This window comes from Vidua macroura, chromosome 15 (genome assembly GCF_024509145.1).
Source record: "Vidua macroura isolate BioBank_ID:100142 chromosome 15, ASM2450914v1, whole genome shotgun sequence".
Classification (NCBI taxonomy): domain Eukaryota; kingdom Metazoa; phylum Chordata; class Aves; order Passeriformes; family Viduidae; genus Vidua; species Vidua macroura.
In genome coordinates, this window is record NC_071585.1 from 9,296,865 (window position 1) to 9,317,709 (window position 20,845).

General features: G+C 46.7%; 1 protein-coding gene across 5 annotated transcripts in view; it reads left to right on the plus strand.

Annotated features, from left to right (window-relative positions):
* The first annotated feature begins 552 nt into the window (after positions 1-552).
* Positions 553-20,845, plus strand: part of TCF7 (transcription factor 7) — a 71,409-nt gene continuing 51,116 nt past the window's right edge. For 3 of the 5 annotated variants that reach the window (XM_053990982.1, XM_053990978.1, XM_053990980.1), the window contains exons 1-3: positions 553-1,285; positions 1,391-1,457; positions 1,842-1,948. In XM_053990982.1, coding sequence (XP_053846957.1) covers positions 1,088-1,285; positions 1,391-1,457; positions 1,842-1,948 — 372 coding nt within the window. In that variant the 5' untranslated portion in view covers positions 553-1,087. Of the gene's footprint in view, positions 1,286-1,390; positions 1,458-1,838; positions 1,949-20,845 lie in introns of all 5 variants that reach the window. The other 2 variants (XM_053990977.1, XM_053990979.1) reach the window with 1 other exon arrangement.

Genomic DNA, 20,845 nt, shown 5'->3' on the forward strand with positions numbered 1-20,845 from the left:
CAGCTGTGGGCATGCAGGAGTGGCTGCAGGCGAGCTTGTGCCCCGCTGCGTGTGCAGATGTGCGTGTGCAGGAATGCGGATGGGCACAGACGTGCACGGGCCGTGTGCGTGTGTGCTCAGATGTGTGTGCAGGCACGTCCGTGTGTACAGGCGTGTGCGCACACAGGTGAGAGCAGATGTGCCAGCAGAGATGCGTGTGCATACCCGTGTGTGTCACAGATGTGCACACACACCCGGGGCTGCACCAAGCCCCCGATGCTGCCCACCCTCGGGCCACCCCGCACCCGGGAGGGGGTCACCCCGCCGTAGCGCGGTCGGGGGGACGGCGTCGGGCTGGCTGTGCCTTTAATGCAGGGACTCGGCGTCGCAGCGCGCGTGTCAGTGTGCCGCGTCCGCGTGTGTCTCTGTGTGCTCGTACGCGTGTGCGCGCCTCTGCCTGCGTCTGTGTGTCCGTGTGTCCCTGTGTGTGCCCGCCCCCGGCCCCGCCCCGGCGCTGCCAATCACCCGGCGGCCGCTTTGATGTCGCAGCGCTCGCCCGCCGCGCCGCCGCGCTCGCAGTCGGACCGGGCGCTCCGTGCTCCGCCAGCCGCCGGCGCCCGCTGCTCCAGCCAAACTTCCCGGGGCTCGGAGGGCGGGGGGGCGGCGGCGGCACGGGGGGGCCCGTGGAGCCCGGCATCCCGCGACGCCTGCCCGCCCGCAGCCTGCCGAGCCCCCCGCGAGCTGCCGGAGCTGGGAGGGAAGAAGGGGGGGGCAAAGAAAAGAGTGACGAGGGAAGAGCAATTCTAATTTTTTTTTAATTTTTTTTTTTAAGGAAAGATTTAAAGGGAATTTGGAAAGGGGGAACAAAATTAGAGGAGAAAAAAAGTTTAAAAGTTAAAAGGAAAGGAGGAAAAAAACTTTTAAAAGAAAAATTCAAGAGGGAGTTGTTTTTTTGGTTTTTTGTTTTGTTTTGTTTTGTTTTTTTTTAAGAGGAGGGAAAAAATAATTGAGGGAGAGAAAAAAATAATAATTGCGAAGGGCTTGATCCGGGAGAACAATACTCGCCGGGAAAGTTGCTGCGCGGCGGGGAGGGAGCGGCGGGAGGAAAATGCCGCAGCTGGGCAGCGGCGGCGGGGACGACCTGGGCGCCACGGACGAGATGCTGGCCTTCAAGGACGAGGGCGAGCAGGAGGAGAAGATCCCCGAGAACGCCTTCACCGAGCGCGACCTGGCCGACCTCAAGTCCTCGCTGGTGAACGAGTCCGAAGGCAGCGGCAGCCCGGCCGCCGCCGCCGCCGATCCCGAGGTGAGCCGGGCCGGACCGGCCCCGCACGGCGGCCCCGCGCCCCCCGCCCCGCCGCCGCCCCCGCCCCACGCCCCCGCGCTGCCCCTCTCTCTCCTCCCCGTGCAGGCCCTCCGGCGAGTGCAGGATCCGCAGAGGGTGTACCAGGAGAAGCTCCCGGACCACATGGATGATGGTTAGTCACATCAACCTCCGCGTGTCTCTGTGTGTCCCCCTCTCCTCATTCCCAGTTCCTGCTGGTCTTCCCCAGTGTGCCCCGTCTAGTGCTTGACCCCCGGTTCCCCAGCCCATCACTCTGACACCCCTGGGAGTGAGGGATGCTAGCCTGGTCACCACAGCCCCCAGCGGGAAAACTACTCCTGACAGCACCGAGGCTTCCCAGTGTCCCCACTGCGGGAGTCTGCACCCGTGGGGGACCCTGGCACTCCCCAACACCTTCTCTGAGGAGTATGGGACAAAAAGACTCCCACAAGATGCTGTAACCTCTTTGGGACCCCTGACGGGCAGAGGAGTCACCTGTCATAAGACAAATTTTGACAGGGAACATTGATTTCAGCAGGTATGAAACATCAGGACCCAGGGATGTATAAAGGATCTGCCTATTCTGGTTACCCTTTCCTGATGCTCTCAGATCCGTATCTGCCCAATGGATCTATGTCACCTCTGGTGAGTTCCTCCTCTCCTTATGGAGAAGTTTTGTGGCCTCTTTCACTGCTGAAGTATGTTGCAGGTATTGTGCAGGCACCTACATGTGCTTTTTTCCTGACAAATTGGAGCCCAGTTTCTGAAATAGCTGGACACTGTTCTGTCCAAGCCAAAAGGAAAAGCAGTGGGATGGGGGAAGAGATGCTTGGCAGGAAGCGCCTGCTTCGCTCTGAGTTTGCTGGAGGAGCTGCTTTTCCAGTCTCCTCATCCTCTAGGTTTGGCTTTACTCTTCCAGGAGTCAAATCCTTATAGCTCATGGAAGAGTGTCCCTTCCTTTTTCTGGGTCACGGGCTTTGGAGGGAGCAGCTCCTGGTCTTTGTATTTGTGTTCAGGGATATGTCCCGCAGCTGAGCTTGTGTGTTAGGGCTCTGTTGTGGATGATGGCCCAGAAAATGGATCTTGTGCTTCTAAAATGGCAAGAGAGGTTTTTAGGAAAAGGTTTTGTGCTGCTGGAGGACTGTTCCCATCTTTCTCCTGGAAAGTTTTTCCCTCTCAGTTTAAATCAGCTTTAGTAATTCCGTATGTTCTCATGTTTCTAAGTTTTGCTGTCTAAGTGATTAAACTAAAGTCTTCTTTACAAAAGCTGTTTTTTTCCGTCACCATCTCGATCAGAACTTCAGAAAATAATGTCCTGACATTGCAGCAGACAGTCAATGCTGGTGTCACTCCTGGGAGCCGGCACTGCTGCGTTTGTTTCAGACATTGTTCCTCCGCATTAGCCAGCAGCAAGTGAGGACAGAGTGTAATTTGGTTTATTTCAGGTTTTAACCTTTAAAGGGATAAAGTTTAAAAGAATATGTAAACCTGTCCTTAGTTCCAGTCATTTGTTCACAAGAGGGGTAGGATGTCAAACTGGTGTTAGGAAAAATGGATGGATTGTGGAGTATGAAACTTAAAATTACTTGTGGAAATCAGTGCCGTACCCTCACACCTGACCCAGCTGGCCTGGGTAGCAGGAGACAGGTCCCTGCCTGTACCCCACACAGCTTTTCCTAGGAGATTCAGTTTTCCTGGCTGCAGACTGCTGGAACTTTGCTGAAGTTTGTAGATATTAGGGATCTATCCCTAAATTTTTAAGTCTTCCTTCAGTTTACAGCAAGAAAATATGTGTTTGCAGGGCAGGGCACATTTATGTTGTTGTAACCCAAATAAGCATTTCTTCTGATGCTTCCCACCTTATCCAGGTAGCAGGTATCCCCCTCATTCACCAAAATATTAAGTTGTTCTCTTCCTGATAAACTTTAAATGTTTTTAATTTTCTCTTATGTAAACACACTTAATTTTCTCCCTGAGATAGAATTTGGGTAAATCCAGAGTTACATTAGTCCAGCATCTTTTTGCTATGGTGGAATATTTCTTTTAATTTTAAATCTTCTAGATGGGCAGCAAAGTGCAATAGCCTATTTATCAGTAGCTAGGCTATAAAGTAGATTGTGGTTTAGGAATCACCTTTTCCCTTGATAATAGAAAAAAATCCAAGCAGTTGCTGTCAGAGCAGCAGACAGGAGCAAATGGACTGTGCAGAACTCAAAGAGGAGAAGATACAAGCAGCAGAGAAGGAAAGATCCCATCCTCTTGAGAGCCATCAAAATCATCCACTGCCTCAAACAGCTTCCTTTAGGTCTGTTTGGATCCTGCCATAGTTTATGAAGAGCTGATTTGATGTTTTCAGTTAAAAACCTGGCAGACGGGGGAAGATTTCTTCCTCATGAAGGCTGGTCTTGCTTTTTTTTTTTTCCAACTTATTACAATAACTATTTCAATATATTATTCTGGGCGATTTTGTCTTACATTTGTATTGACTCTGCAAGGATTATCATGGTAAATTATGGATTGCTCTCATATAGATTTATTGCTGCTGTGTGCATTATATAAAGTGTGGGCTATAATCTGGTGGCTGCTTCCAATAATCGAGGAGGTCAGATCTGTGACCGAAGATTGCAGATACTTAACCATCCATAAAAGTGTGTTTAATTAACACTTTAGCACAAGTACAGTCAGGGAGGAGGGTTGTGTGAGTGAATAGGATTACGTATCACAATCATGCGTGCACTTGATAGTGGAGATTGTATTTTGGTTAATGAGGCTTCCTGGAAACAGTTGTTTGCAAGTAGAATTAATTTTAGAATCTTAAAAAAAAAATCAATTAAAAAATTAAACCAGGAGTACTTTGGCAAACTGTCAGGGCTTTACATTGAAAACAGTAATTTGCCTGATTGAAAACAGAGTATAACTCCCTGAAAGATTCAGAGCAGCCGGCATCGAGGCTGGGGCTGAGCCCCTGCCCTGCAACGCTCTCTAAAACCACATTTTTTTCAGTGGGCTCCCCATGAACCCTGTGAGGGAGCTGCGAGTGGCTCTGGACTGGCTCCAGCGCCTGCCTGGCTGGGTGTGTTGCTACCAGCAGTACCGGGGTGCTGCTTTCCTATTTTCTTTCTGATTTTGTCAGCAGCACCACTTTTGCTTTGTTTCCCTCAAGGTGGTTGTAGCCACTAACTGTTATGTTGCTCACCCGAGCATCCTGCTCAGGTGAGCAAAAATTGCCTCTTTTTACCAAAACACACCCATCCATGTTATTTATGTGCTCTGCTGCTGCTCCAGAGTGATGCTCTGAAGATGGCTGGGTACCTGCCATCAGCAGCCTGGCCAAGCCCAGCTGATGCTCCCTGGAGGGCCAGCAGCAGAGAGGGTGGCAGGAGCTCCCCGCAGCAGGGTGGCCCTCCTTGGCTGAAGGTGGCAAATGCCAGTGTGGGATGATTCAGCTGGAGTGCTGCTGGTTTGGGCAGGCACAGGTTTCCTGGACTGGCAGTGGAGCTGTCGCTGGGGGCGTGGGCAGGGTGAAGGCGCTTCTGGAGCTGAGGACAAGGCAGAGGGCTGAGCCCAGGTGTCCCTTGTTCTGGGAGCTGTGAACCCCTTCAGCTGCCAGGCTGGGGAGGGCACACTCGGTCCGGGGTGTTTAAGAGCATCTTGGCATAGCCTGTGTGTGCATCTGAAATCCTGACACTCTGCAAGCCCCAGGAGAGCCATCTCTCACCTGGCTCTTGGGTGTTGTGTGAGTGGTCGTTCAAAGCTCCGCTTTATCCCATCTTCTGCAAGGTTCAGCTTTCCCCAGAGTGAAATATATAGGATTTACGGGTTAAAAATCTGTAAGAAACTTCCAAAGAATATGAACAAGTTGAGGAACTGTTTTTCTAAATTAAATATAAAATCATAAAACTATATCCTTTTTTAAATAGTACAAATGACTTTAAATCAAATTAAGGTACATCCTTAGTACGAGCAGCAGCCTTTTAGGTGGTTACAAACATTAGAGGTCAGACATGGTCAAACATGTTAACACTTTGATCAGATTAAAATATTTTTCTTGCTACAGTTGTGTAATTGAGTTTAGACCTGAGGGGGTTTTCTGAACATTGTTATATCTTGTACTATGTGGTAGTTAAATGGTAAAAGGCGCTCTTGTAAGTTCCTTTAAGTTCTTTTTGTAAATAGGGTTATAAAATAGGGGAATGAGCCATGCTGCCCTGTATATAGGGCACGAGGTCTCCCTGCTCCCATTGATGGGACAGATTTGAGAGGAGCTCCTCACACCTTCTGTATACTTCAGATGTGTTTGGTGAGTGTGTGAGGAGTGTAAAGGCAGAATTAAAATGTTCTGCATGTAAAGCTGAGGCACTGGACTTTCTGTCTGTGTGAGAAACAGAAGTTTAAGAGCTTCTGTTTCTTTGGAAAACAGACACTACCTCATTTTCTTAATTACTAAGTTGTCAAACCAGAGCTTACATGGGAGCAGAAGAATGGGGGTACCTCCCCAAACGCTGCACAGCTGAAGTCCCCAAATAAGGCAGCAGGACTCACAAATAATGTGTCTTTTCAGAGCCTGGTCCCTGTGGTCCGCTGTACTCCTTGAGCTTGTTCAGAGGGTATGAAATGTCCCCTTGGGCAGGGCAAGATGAAAGTGCAGTTACTGCTGGCCTAGGGCCACAGCGCCCAAATGTCTAACACGAGGTCAAAAAAGCACGGAGCTACAGTCTAGGGCTGCTCTTCACTGGACAGAAGCTGAAGCAGCAGCAGCTGAGGTGCAGGACATGGCTGCTTCTGCTGCATCCCCTTCCCCAAGGCTGCTCCATCCCTCTGCAGGAGGAGACTGTGGCCCCCACAGCAGCTGGCGGAAGGAAATCTGCAGCTCAGCTGTTTCTCTGCCTCTCTGTCCTGACTTGCACTGTCAGGGCAATAGTTTAGTATTGCTTTTTCCTGTGTTGGGTTCTGGTCTTGTTGAAACCAGTGGGAAAGCTCCCTGGAGTCACCGTGCGATGGGGATTTGTCACTGTGAGAGGGCTGCTGCATCCCTCTCCAGATGTTGTGTGTGGAGGGAGGAAGGAAGGCAGCTGGGAGCCAGCAGTAGCTCTGTGTGTTCCAGCAGTGCCTGCTGTTGTGGGAGAGCAGCATCCCAGCCAGGTTCCCTGGCAGCAGGGCTCGCACTGCGGGACCTCACCAGGATGGTTCCCTGTCCCCAGGAATTGTTACATTGCCGGCACACAGTGTTAGAAGTGCTGATGGACCTCCTGGCAGACAGACAGATGAGTAATTTATTCCCTCCTGACCAAAGCAAATCCACTTCTTTCAGCTCTTCTACCTAGCTTGAAATAAAATAATATTGAAAATAATGTTTTATGTTGAAGCACAGTTTTGGATACGTGGATGTACCAAGGCACAGGGCTTACGAGGTCATTTATTGCATGTCTGATTCAGTCTTGGTTTCCCCCAAGGAAAATTCTTGTGTTAATTTCTGAGTTCATATCACACCCTCAATTTTGAAGCAGAACTTCCCTTTGAAATAAATTAGAGAGTTCTGCTTAAGAAGCAGCGACATGATACAGCACTGGATGTGTGTGGTCTAATATAGCCTTATTTTTAAAATTGTTTGGAATGAAAAAAAGAGAAAGCAAAATGTCACAGGGAAACAAAAGCAAGTTTTATGTAAATCTGTGCATGTGAATAAGTGTGCACGTGATCCAGACAGTTCAACAATATCTGGTCTCCCACTGGGATTCCTTCACGGGCTACCCTGGAACTGGCTTCCCAGGCATGGGATGCTTTGTTGGCAGGGAGTTGCTATGAGATATGTATGGTAAAGGCCCTGTTCCTGCAAATTTCCAACCATTGCTCTGTGTGGAATTTTAGGGGTTTGACTGGTTGAGAATCTGGAGAGAAAAGCAAAAACTTAACATCAACTCGAGTTCCCGAAGCTCATTCATGTTAATGATTAGTGGTTTTGAAATTTTAGCTGTGAAGAACAAAGTGATTTGGGTTTGAGTGGCACATGGCATGTCCAAGATGAGAAGTGCAGAGCTGGTCTGGTATCCAAAGCTGTAACTGAGAGAAGGGGGAGCAGGAGGAGCTCTGCAATGTGCTCACTCATGTGTTGCCTCACAGCTTGTGGTCCCTCTCATGCCATGACTCTATTGGCACCATTAAATTCCTGCACTAGGGTAAAAACCCTGGCTAATCCATGCAGTGGGGTGTGCTGGCATTTGCTCTGGCGAGGTACCCGGTCCAGTAACACGGCGTGTGTTCCTGTGACTAAACAGACCTTGCTGGCTCCGGAGGGATGACTCTCTTGCCTATTGTCAGAGATCTTCTGCATAGGGCCAGATCCTAATCACAGGCTGAACCCTCTCTATCTGTAGTGTGATCTGCAAGGGAAGCAGGATTTTGGGATATGGGTTGGTGTGAGCTGCACACCTAAGATGGCAATCTGGTGTGGACTGTGTGTGTCTGTGTGTACATGGCATGGTGGTTATGGGCAGAGCAGAGCCTAGTGCTGAGAAACATCAATAGTTTTGAGGAAGCATCTACAGCTTGCCATTAACTTCACATCTGCAGTTCTTTATCTGCCTTTTGGCCATGATTCATCAGTCTTTGTTTCCTATGGGTTGGCCTTTGAGCCCCCTTGCCAATTCACCACAGAGGAGGTGAGGAAGGACCTGAGCACTTGTGAGCATCGTTACTCTGGCAGGGAGGCTGAGCTGGACAGAGTAGGTTTGGGTGAACAGACGTCAGACAGGTCCTGCTCCTCACTTACTAAAACTTCCTGCACTTCCCTTGTCTGTTCCATTGATTTGAACAGGGACTAGGTGCCAAAACTGCCTTCTTGAAGGCATGACCACTGTGGGAGCTTCTCTTTATCCTGCCATGGGCAGGGATACCAGCCACTATTCCAGGTTGCTCAGGGCCCTTGGTTTCCGATGCCTTTGCCATTGCACCTCACTGCTCGGGGAGCCAGGAGATGGCTTATGTCAGCATCTCTGCCAGCCTGATGTACACATGCTCTTACCTCATTTACCAATGGTGGGTGGAGGGCACAGCAATAGGACAGTAGGTACCTGTTACTTCCTGAACTCTTTGCAGAGCCACTGCAGCAGGGAAAGCTTCTCAGCCTGATCAAATCTCAGGCTGGTGCCAAGCAGGGATGTGTGAGTCCCCCCTCTAGGCTCTTTCATTGCTGTACTTTGAATCTCTCTTTAAAAAAAAAGGCTATAACAAGATACTTGCTCATTAGTCTCTGTGTCTGGAGGATGAAACAAAGGTTGGGTAGACAAACAGGTGACTCAGAGGGTTGGATACAGGATACAGAGCTGTTCACTTCCTAGTTTCCAGTTTTAATCCAGCTGAATCAGTAAACTCCAGGTGCCTGTTCTGTCTGCTGGCTTGTCCAGTGGTCTGTCTGAGAGGGCACAGCTCTCTCCAGGTCCCAGGCAGTGCATGTGTTTCATGGGCTGAACGTCCAAAGATGCTGCAAAGTCTGGACCAAACCCTCTGTGAACATCAACCATGCTCTTGTTCTCATCATGAGACTGCCAGTTCAGCACATGCTGGTGGCTCACAAACCCATTGACTGTTTCATAAAGGAAAGGTTTGCAACACCATGTGCCTCTAAGGCTTGGTTACAGCAGGATCTTTTTCTTGGTGGGTTATCTTGGACAAAGAGCTCTTACCTTCACCTCCTTAAAGAGCAACTTAGCACTGCTCTGTCACTGGTTTTTGCCTATGACTCTTTATAATTTAGGATCATAAAGTCATTTGTGCTGGAAAAGCCCTCTAAGATCATTGAGTCCAGTCTTTAACCCAGCACCAACAAGGCTACCACTAAAACATGTCCCCAAGTACCACATCTACACATCTTCTAAATCTCTTCAGGAATAGTGACTCCACCACTTCCTGAACAGCCTATGCCAGGGCTTGTCAGGTTCTTCAGTGAAAAAATTTTCCCTACCATCCAGTCTGAATGTCCCCCTGGTGCAACTTGAGGCCATTGCCTCATCCTATTGCCTCTTACTTGGGAGAAAAGACTGAAGCCCCTCCAAACCTGGCTCTACTCTCCTTTCAGGTAGTTTTAGACAGCAAGGAGCTCCCCCCTGAGCGTCCTTTTCTCCAGGCTGAGCCCCTCCATGTCCCTCAGCTGCTCCTAATCAGATTTGTGCTCCAGACTTTTCATCAGCTCCATTGCCTTTCTCTGGACATGCTGTTTTATGACCATTCCCAATGAAGAACTCTTCCACCACCACCCCCTCTATGAAGTGGCTTCATGGAGAAAGTAGGACACTTGGTCGGTAAAAGGGTTAACAGAAAGTGATGAAATCAGCTGTCCCCATGCAGAGCATCCTGCTGGCTGGAGGTGCTGGGCAAGAGGTCACCAAAGTGGCTTTAAACCACTGCTCCTCTCCCGTTCCCCACCTCTGTGCTAAACACAGCTCAGCTGCCATGAGAAGAATCTGCTTCATTGTGTTTCACAGGGTCCCAAAATTAGTATTTTGTGAAAGAAAACAATAAACTCAACAATGCTGTGGTAAGTTTTTGAAACCAAAGTAAAACTGGATACTAGAATCTAGAGCACTTTTCCCCTCTGGTTATAACAACTTTGCATTTGATTAAATGATAGGCAAAAAAAAAAGTCTCAACAGTATCTCCTTTGTTCCATTGAAAAATCTGGAACTGTAATATACAAAGTACATGTCTGCCTTGAGGAGCTACATAGTAATCACAGACTGACCAAAATAAGACGACTTTTTTTTTTTTTTTTTAAGTGATTCAGCTTGTCTGCTCTGTGTTGTATTTTTCTGCTGTACTTTGCTCTGAGGAGTGGTGTAGATGAGTGTAAACTGAGGTTCTGCTCTGATGGGACCTACACAAAAGTAAAATGTGAAATCTCAAGGTCATAAAGTGTGTTTGATTGGGTGCAAGGGGGCTGTGATTATAAAGGCACTTAGGAAAAGACTTTTTGAGTCACTGGGAAGAAACTCTGCAGCAAAATGCTGACAAAGGATCAGAAATGTGGCATTTTTATTCTGACGCTGAGGATATGGCACTGTGGAGATTGCTTTCATGTTTAGGAAATAAACCATTGTAAGATCTACCACATGAAAATTTGTTGTTCTTAGCATGGAGAGGCTGATGAGGTGATTCTTGTTACGTGCTGCTGCCCTGGAATTACTGGTGTGGGAGTCAGGATAGTGAGGAGGAGTTGATGTCTTTGGATTCTAAGTGGGAGACAGCACAACCCCTGACACCACCAAACACCAGGGCGAAAGCTGGCCTTTGAGCTTTGGCTTCTTGCTATAGCTTACAGACTGTGGCATTGCCAGATTTGGAATCTCACCATCCAAAAAAATATATGGATTTACAAATCCAGGTGATGTTTTGCAAGATTGCATCATGCTGTGCTGAGTATTCCTTGGAGTGCTTAGATAAATTAAATAAATAGATAAATTAAGTATGCGTATTAACCCAAAATTGAAACCAGAAGCAATAACATAAAATAAGAAATAAAATTTTAGAAAAATTAAATAAACATCCAAACCTTTTTTTTTTACTTTCTCTGATACAAAGCAATTTCTCCTGGACTGTACACCATATGCAACACATTATAAATGCTCTTGTAAAATCCACGTCATTATACCACATGAAAGGCCAGGTCCTAAAATAGCCATTCAGAGAGGATGCAGGCTAGTAGCAATTTTGGTGATCATGAAATAGTTGACATCTTTATGCATGCACACCCATGGAAAACTTTGACTTTTGAATATTAGCAACTTTATGGAGTTTTACATCTCATCCCATGGATAGTCCTTTACCCAGGGGCATTAATTTCTGATCTTATTCCCATTTTTCTAACCCTGATTTTATTGAGAAAATGGATACGTTACTCTTTTGTTTTGTTTTGTTTTTAGATTTTATGTGAAACTCTTTCCTTGCTATCAGTTTGACAGTGGTTGGCAATATCAATTCTATTTCCCTGTCTCCCAGCAGGGAAATATATGTTTTTTTCCTGCAATAGACACACACACATCCCTGGTGTTTTGAGGAACTAACTGTTAAAATGTAAACCTAGAGCATTAGATAATAACACTTGAAGCTGCCACATCTATACAGCCTTTGTATCTGGTGTAGAATTCAAAAGAAAGTAAATGAAATTTGCAGTAATTACAGAGTAATGTATCCACAACAAAAAATTTCTTCCTTGTCCCAGTGATCAGAACTTGGCTTTTGTTTTGGAATATGAAAGGCTGCAGCCTCCTGCCTTCGGTGTGTTCACAGCAAAGCCCTGGCTGGGATCAACTGCCATAGCTCTGGGATAGACAACAGAGTCCTGCCAGCTGATATCGCTTGAGATCTTTTTGAAGAGCTCATCAGATTGGGTTTTATTGCTGTTGTGTTTCGGTTTTCGCTTGTTATTTGTTTGAAACATTACTATAGGGATAGTTTTCTGAAAAAGGTTGGAATCTTCAGTGCTGATCTCTCTTGTTTGCATTTTTCTTTTGTAAGTAATATCACGGTGCTGGAGATGCACACCTTCACTTGAGGGTTCCTGAAGTCTGTGGTTTAAGCCTGTCCTGGATTTTAAGTGTGTGGCCCTTCTAAAACCACTTGGAAACAGTCTATATCCTCAAAATAAGTTTGCTTCTGGAATTGGAGCAGGATCTGTGGAGATGGCAAGTGAAATAACAGGGTGTTGAAGAAAATGACATTGCTTCTGAAATAGTTGGCATGAAAATCATGAAGTCTGAAGTTTCATTCAAATCAGATGCAGCTCTGGTTATTGTGGGGCAGGACGTGAACTCGCCCAGCAGTGCAGCTCCAAGGGATTTACAGGGAGGTGTACAGTTGTTCCAGGTTGTTTTAACTGCAGGGCAGCTCTTGTCCCTTGTCCTGGGCGGGGGTCCTCTTCCAAGGCAAACAGGCTCACCAGTTTTTATCTTGGTCAGTTGACTTCTTGCAGGCTGTTAACAATTCTGAAGAATCAAATGCTGTAAAATGACATCACGGAAGTGGGTTTGCTGTTGCTGATTTAGCTCCCTAGAACAGCTGGACTAGGGGACATGAGAACACCTTGACAAGGCAATAGTTTTATAGTGTAAATGCATTAATTTCTATGTGAAGTCATCAGCAATTGAAGGATCTCTTTCCAACTGAGGGCTGAGAAATTTTGGCTCCTTTTGGCATCCTGCTATTTATAATGCAACAGACGGTGGTGTTTAGAAAAAGCTAAAAAGTTTTCATGCTTCTGGCTTGAAGCTGGCATCATGCTAAAGCCCTTTTCTCTTTCCCATAATTAATTGGGTGGCTGAAAACGGGGTTATATCTGGCAACATCAGTTTTTTACTATTTTGGTGAGCTCAGGTTTTTCTGCTAGGAGCAGAATTCAGGTAAAAGCATCAAATGTTCCTGGTTGGGACTTCTGACAGCACTTGAATACAAGAGCTGTTGTAGAGAAAATTTAATTTCTTGACTCAAGAGTACAGAAAATTACCTGATATGTTAGTGCCAATTGTTTGGCTATTGCCATTTACTGGAACTAGTATATAACTACATGCATGTATTCAAACTTCACAAAATAGAACGTTTTCAAATTGCAATACACTATTTGTACAGATCTAGCACATGGATCTGCTTATATTTATAAGTGTGAAGCATGTGATGGATGAGGCAGGCTGCAGCGAATCCCTGAAAGATCAGCTCCCATATCCAAAAGCATCACTCTTCATCCAAATTTCCTGCTGAAGCCAGTGGTAAATGCCTGACTGTGGGGTGGGCGCGTTGCTGTTCCCGTGGGCAGGAGCTGCCTCTCTCCTGCCTGCGCCCCGGGAGCTCGTTTGATATGGGAGCCGAGCGATCCTCTTACCAGAGAGCACCAGGTGCTGTGGCAGACGGCGTAAATAGCCAAATAAACAGACATGAGTAGCACCAGTTGTTTATGTGTTAACACAGGATGTTCTCAAAATCAGGTAAGAAGTGAGGCATGTTACCAAGTTTTATAGCAGAGGAACCGGATAGTCTTGTAACTGCCGTGCATGGCCACGGCAGAGGAAGCATGGTTTTATCCCAGCTTCAGCTCCTAGTCTCAGAGGAGCTTGTTTTTCTGTGACTCAGTTTCCCTCAGGAGCATTAGGAGCTTTATCATTTCATGTGTAAGCGATGCTTGGAGAGCACGGCAATGTCGATACTGAAACAAAACATAAAATCCCACATAGGCTGCTGCAGGAGGGGATGTTTCAGAAGAGGACTGATCAGAGAAGGACTAGCCTAAAAGAGTGAGCTGTGCTGCTTATAAGACCACTTACTTCAAGATAATAAACAACTTGTAATTTCATAATCTTTTAGGAAGTTGCAGGTGGCCCTAAGACCACAACTCCTTCAAGGCAGCTGGCATCTTGCTTTAAAAACAAATCACCTTCTCAGCCTAAACGATAATTTCACAGAGTGGCATCAGCTGGATGGCAACGATGATGGCATGGTCCAACATGTTGTCTGAAATACACGTGACACACAAATCCTTGTTATTAAACCAGGAACAAATGTCATTTATTTACCCACTTGTAATATGGTGATGAGAACAACCTCCAAGATCACACAGCATAGCTTTTAGACACATGTACCAAACCTCTGGATGCATAATTCAAACACTTTGTCATGAAGAATCAGTCTATTTATCTTGGAACCTTTTTTACTTAAACAGTAATCTCTAGGAAATCATTTAACAGTAGTTTGCTGCCAGTTGTCAGTTAATGGCTTGAGGCAAAATCTGAAGCAGATGAAAACTTTTCCAGGGAGATGCTGCTGTCGCATGGGGTGCAGAAAGGTTTATAGCAGAAAGCAAGAGAGGAGGCGGTCAGATGAGTTCAGTCCAACTTTTAGAATCATGAGGAAAATTGGCACAACAGGGCAAAGACGGCTTTTGCAAGCACATCATGTGTAGAATGTGAAAGCCATCAATTGCACCCATGTCAACTTCTAAGCCTAAATTTTCCTTACTGGTCGCTCCAGGTGTGTGTGTGTGTGGAGGCCAAAACCACATGTGTTTGTGGTGGCTGGGGCTCTGCCTCACTTCTTTGCATCCTGGACATTTCTGCATCTCTGTATCCAGGTATCTCTGTGTCTCTGCATCCTGGGCATCTCTGAATATGTGTCCTGGGCATCTGCATCTCTGCATCCCAGTATCTCCACATCCTTAGGCACCTCCCCAGATGCAGAGGCAACCAGATGGGAGAGCCGGGGTGCAGCCCCCCCTACTCAGTTGGGGTGCTGCAGGGTGTCTGCCAGGGCAGCAGAGTCCTCCAGCTCTCAGATGTTATCGCTTCTCTCTAAAAGTCTAGCAGCGAGTTTCAGTTAGGTAATGAGTTATCTGATTTCCCTTTAATCTGGGCAGCATCACTCCAGCGCGATAACCTCGAATCGCTGTTTATCTCACGCTCAGAGCTGCAGGAACAAAATTGGCGAGAATGGGTGAAAATTCACTGGAAAAGGAGCTGAAAAAAAGTTGCCCTAGTCTGCAACAAATTCTTCCTTTTTGCAGCAGGTGCAGGTGAGAAATATCTGCCCCGAGTTGAAATTCTCCCAAGAGGCCACAAAATCCAGCTGAAGTCAATGCCACTTCCCTGCAGCATTATCTCCCACTCAGTGCTGTCTGCCCACAGAGGATGGTAGGGTGTAGGAACTGGCAGGGGATTAATGGCAGCCTGGTTCATAAAAAACTCCGCTGCCAGAAGGACGTGGGACCCAGACAGAAGTAAAGAGGGGCTGGTTCTCTCTGCAGATGCCCCCAAGTGCTATTTGTCTGAGAGCAGATTTTCCCACAGATCTTTGGCCTTCATATTATTTGAAGAACCCCCTCTGCAGCTGCAATCCTTCCCTCCCCCGAGGGAAAAACAGGGTGGTAACTTTGTGAACTGAATGGTGTGGAGGTTTAGGAGTACTGCCATGGGAGGGGAAGATTTGGCTCATTAGCGTGGAACATTGTGTTGCCAGGAACAGAGTTTTGGGGCAGAACTAATAACATGGAAGCAGATGCAGTCAGCTTTTATTAAACTGGTTTGTAGATGACTTTAAATAGGGAACAGTTGTATCTGGGGCTTTCCTTGTAAGAGGCAGAATGACAGACCCCAGCAGAAGCAGAATGTGGCTTAGATGCTGGATAAAAAGCACACAGGAGCTAACAAATTTCTCGATGTTAGGAAACATTTCTCCCAAATATATTTTTAAAATTTAAAAGAAGAAAAAAAAATTAAAAAGCACAACTGAAGACTTTGTGATTGTGTTATAATTTTTAAACTTTTAGAGTACACACTCTGAGGAAGGAGCAAGCAGCTGTAGAGCCACAGTGTTCATAGTCTGAAGGACCCAATGTGATCTCACCTCTGCTTTATCCTGATGCACCAACTACTCTAGGCCATGGACTCCCAAGTTGCATTCAGTTACCCCATCTGAACGTACATTAACTGCTTGACAGTGCATTAGAGGCAGGCATGGATAAATTAATTTCCAAGCACTTCTCCCTTGAACCACCCTTTCTGTAGCACCAATTAACTCCATAGTGCTAATCAGCATCAGCAATGGTCGGATGCCATTTCCTGACACATGGCATTCCACGGCCACCAGTAACGATGGGTTGAACTCACTCTGTAATTGCCTTACCCAAGCACACAGGTTGAAATGACCGTCAGCCAAATACAAAGTGCCCATCCCAGCCAGCTCCCAGATCTGAGACCCTTGTTGCCTCTGAAGAGTCACCACAAAGACCATCCATCCTTGGGCAGACCCAGCAATGGCAATGACAATTGCTCTGTGTTCTTACAGTGTCCTCCTGGTCCTTCACCACCTCGGTGCAGCCTGGACTGCCTGGCTTTCATGGGGGTGTTGGGAATGGTCAGTGCTCATCAATGCAGCCAACCCTGCAAATCTCTGCAGAGGTGACTGTTGGTTTTCTGACATCTCCATAGATGTCTATCAGCTCCAACTCCAGCCACCATTTCATAGAGCAAAGAGAACCATCCAGAAATCCTTTCCCTGCTCTATGGATCCAAGAACAGCCTGGCATACCCATCACGTCTTCCTCGCTGTGCTCCGCGCAGCCTTATCATCCATCCCAGTCTGGTTGAATAAAACAAGAAGCCATTCGGGTGCTATACTCCATCCTGCCTTGGTTGTGCAATACTTTTTTTCTCAGGCAGTTTCTAATCTAGAGATTTTCTGGGATCTGTGCATGGCATTAAGGGAAGTCTCCTCATCACCTCAGGTTCTGTCTTTCGGTACCAAGTGTTTAAGACATAATTCCAGGCGTCCAGGGCTTGCTTTCTCTTTGTGTCTCCTTTGCTGTTGCTTTCATTTGCTAACATGCTGAACTTCAAAGTCTATTCTTTCTCATTCCTAATTTTTATGGAAAAAATGGTCTGAACCCCATTTGCATTTCCTCCCTGAGGATACTGGCAATCCTTAATCCTATATATTAAAGAATCTCAGTTTTCCCAGCAGCCCTTTATTCTTGGACTACTCTTCTACTCTGTTTTCTCCTTGAAATGCTCTCCTGTGGTTCAAAATTGCTCTTCACGGTGCCCCTGACCACTGTCACTTGCTGTTATGAGCTATTTGCACGGATGTTTGATCACTTTTTAAGCCCTTTTCCCTTCCCATCCTGTACCTTGCAGGTAATTTGTGAAGGTTTCGTGCCCATGGCAGTAGATGTTTGCTCTCAGAGGTTGCAGCATGGGCCGTGTGCTCTGCAACTGGCAATAACCGGGACCTGCTGGAATAACTATTTATAAAGCCAAGAGCTAGCAGGATGAAAGTAAATAGGGCACTATTTTATTCAGGCTGATTTTAATTTCACACGGATGGTCTCCATATTCCGGTTGAGTCCCAGTGACCACTGGCATTTACCTGCTCAAGAGGCAATTGCCATCTGTGCTTCCCCTGCTGTGATGCAGGAGGGTACAGGGACCCTCTGTCTCTCAGTCCCTTGTCCCTCTTCCTGCTTCCACACGGGACCACAGCAATTCCCTGTGTTCCCCAACTCCTGGGAGCTGTGGGAAGTAGGTAGAGCACCGACTGCGCTGGCCGTGCAGATCCAGGGATTTAGATCACGCAAACCCAGTGTTCTCTCCTACAAGCCGTTCTCAGCAATGTGCTCAGTAATTAGCATGTTCATAAACACTTTGTAATCTTGTGATCATGGCTTGCAGATTAGCTCTTTTGCCAGCTTTGCGATTTCTTTGCCAGTTTTAGTTTTAATTGCAAATCCATTACTGCCAGCTCCCTTGCATATTGTAGCAATAGGCAAATTAAAACACTTGGACACAGTTGGGCGGGTTTCAGTTAAGAAATTAATTGTTACTGCCAACCAGTGCTTTTTAATGTGAGGGTGGCATTTGAGTTTGTTTTTGAGGGCATAATCTCCAAGACTTTCTTTTTTCCCTTCTCCTCCCCCCTCCCCAGACTGCATTGCCCTGTCGAGCAGTTCCCCAGATGGCATGAAGCAAATGCTTGCCTCTTTGATCTCCTAGTCAAGAAATTTGGAAGTCGTTCTGAATTTATGAGAATCCTGTCTGAAATAAATCTGTCTGTGCACAGGGCCACACTAAGGCAATCTGGAGCTGCAGGCACGACTCACCTGAACCTCCCAGGGAAGCACAGGATTACATCCCACAGGAGCATCGTGTGATGCTGTAGCGATAAAGAGAAACTTCATGCATATTGTTGAACATGAAAAAGTCTAGACAATCTACAATTTACCAGTCGGGGTAATTGGCTAAAGGCTTAATCCACCCTGATAATCCAGTAATGGTATTGTTGGCAGGACATTGATGTAAATATCACTCAGCAGTGCTGGCAGCCGCTGTCTCCTGTGATTGCTGCCATTCCCAATTCCTTTTCCACAGTTGATGGGGAATTTTCAGAGTTCTGTGAACTTCTTGTCTTTTACAAAAACTATCTGGGCTCTGTGGTTATTTTTGACTCCATTTGAATAAGTAACATTTTTCACCAGGTTAGAATTTTTACAGACCCATTCCACAAGAACATCTTTGTTCCTTGATGTACTTTTTTCCCTCGTGTATTTCTCCCATAGCTCTCTCCAGCCTCCTGATGCTGCTGTCACAGTTTGCCATCACCCTTCAACACAAACAACATCTGGTCCTGCAGCAGACCTGTGCCAGCACTGCAAGCCACCTACCACGTGTGTGTCACCACCAAACCTGGTGGCATTCACTGAGACTTTGGTGGCATCACTCTGCACAAACCCTGACATGCCACCAGCATGGCTGGGGCTGCAAATACTAGTGGGGCACTGTGGAGGTCAGTGAGCTGAGCAGGGTTCTAGAAATCCCCACTTTGCAGGGGTGTTTTGAATGCATTTCTGTGTGCCCCATGGGGACAAAAAAGGGGATTGTACTACCACAGATGCAGGGAAGGATGGACAGACTTAGTCCAGCCTCCAAACATGAGTCTCCCACCACTGCAGTGCTTGTCCCCACGTGCTGCCTTCCATGGCCTCTTGATGTGTTAGAGCATGGCTGGGCTTAAATCTTTGTTTAATTGTGCATGAAGCCAATATCTAGAAACATCTGTCCCATTCTTGTTGCTTTATTCTCTTTAATTCATTGCTTCCATTTGCCTTGGTAAACGTGGTGGTTTTCAGCTGCCTTTACAGCTGAAGCCTGCACAGTACCAAGCACAATTGGATCCTGCCTGACTGGAGTCACAGAATCCCAGTATAGTTTGGGTCAGAAAGGACCTTAAAGACCTTCTCATTCCGTCCTCCCGGCCATGGGGAGGGATGCCACCCAAGAGATGAAGTTGCTCAGGGCCCCATCCAAATGTTATGTACAACTCCTCTGCCTTCAGAGAGATTGGAGTTGTGTTATGGATTGGAGCTCAGCAGAGGATTCCCTGATGACCGAAGCAGAACCACCCTGGGAATTCCTTTTCTGCAGCAACATTAACTTCATATTGCCAGCTGAAGTATTAAAAACCCTATATGTAATAATATATAAACTTATTTTGATCACTGACCCAGCTGAGATGGCTGTGAATCCTTGACACCATTCTTAAGGCAGCCTGTAATGGTTTTTTGAACATTGCTTTTTTTTTCCTGCTCGGAAAACAATAGAAGCAGCACAGTTCCGCTGCAAACAAAACCTGAACATGCTCTAACTTACATGTGAAATATCAAAGAGCACTTATTCAGTACACATCACCGCCCTTCCGTTTCACAGCAAACACCTTGTCACAGCCCAGAGACCTTGGGAAAACTATATATAGTGTATTCGGGCGAATGTCACCCTGGTAATTATCCCATAGCTCTGGCTCCACAATGTTGTGGCTAACAAATCCAACTTTAATTGTTCATGATCTCTATCAGAGCAGACATTGGGTTTGAGTTCAGTCAGTACAGAGTCAGGAGGAATAAACACAAACCTACAGTAAGATCAAAGCAGCAGAGAGGTGCACATGTGCTAATAATAATAGCTTATGAAAGCTCATATTTTCCTTCAACAACATCCTGTCATTTATGTATCAGCTTTGAAAAGGGTAAAAAAAAAAGATTCAGTGCAATTTACTTCAGCAAAAAAATAGATGAGGCAGATATTTGATGGCAGCAGCTCGTGTGTGGTTTGCTATGGGGATTGTAAATTCATCGCGTCCTCCAGTGCATGTGTGAGGGGAAGGTGCAGAGGCTGAGCTGGCTGTGACCAAAGTACCATCATTATCTGATTTTTACATACAGCTGGTGACAATGTGATGCAGAAGGGAGGATGAGGTAAACAGTCTCAAAGCCGGTAACCGCATCCACACCTGGTGCACCTCGATAAAATGTCTGTAAACAGTCTGGATAGAGTGAGGCTGAGGACAGCTAACGGCTCCAGGAGATGCAGGGAGAGGTACACCGAGGTTTGGGGATGGTGTTTTGGTTGGGGTGGAATTGCCCAGGGGATTAAAATGGGGATTTTGCCCTTTCATGGCCGTAGGCAGCTTTGCAGGTCGGCTTTCCCGGCGGTGTGTGGGACAAGCAGTGTGGCCGGGGTGACTGTACCCAGGAGGCTCTCGCTGAGCGGGGTCAGGCAGCCGTGATTTCACCTCCACACAATGTGACCTACTTCGGAAAGTCAGCCCTCAAAACTGGGCACAATGCTGACCATTTCCTCTGTCCTCTTACATTGAATTTTTGCTATCAGCTTTTTTAATCTAGCACAGTGGCTTAAGCTTCCGTCGGGGGTTTGTCTTGCCTGGCACTGAGATGCCTGGTGAGCTGTGGGGGGCTGGGACTCAGGGAACTGCAGGAGCAGAGCCGTGGTGGGTGATGTGGGAAAGGAGTCCTGGTGTGTTGTGAGTCCGTCTTACACGTTGCACGCTGTGGTTGTTGACGTTCCGTTATGCCTGTAGTTCTCTCTGCAAGCAGGAAAGGGTTTGGGGTTTTGGTGAAGGGAGGAAGGCTGACAATAAAAGGTGACAAAATGTCCCACTGAGTACTGATGATGGGCTGGCTGAGGAAGGAGAAAGTTGTTTAGAAAAAGAACCAAGGAGAAG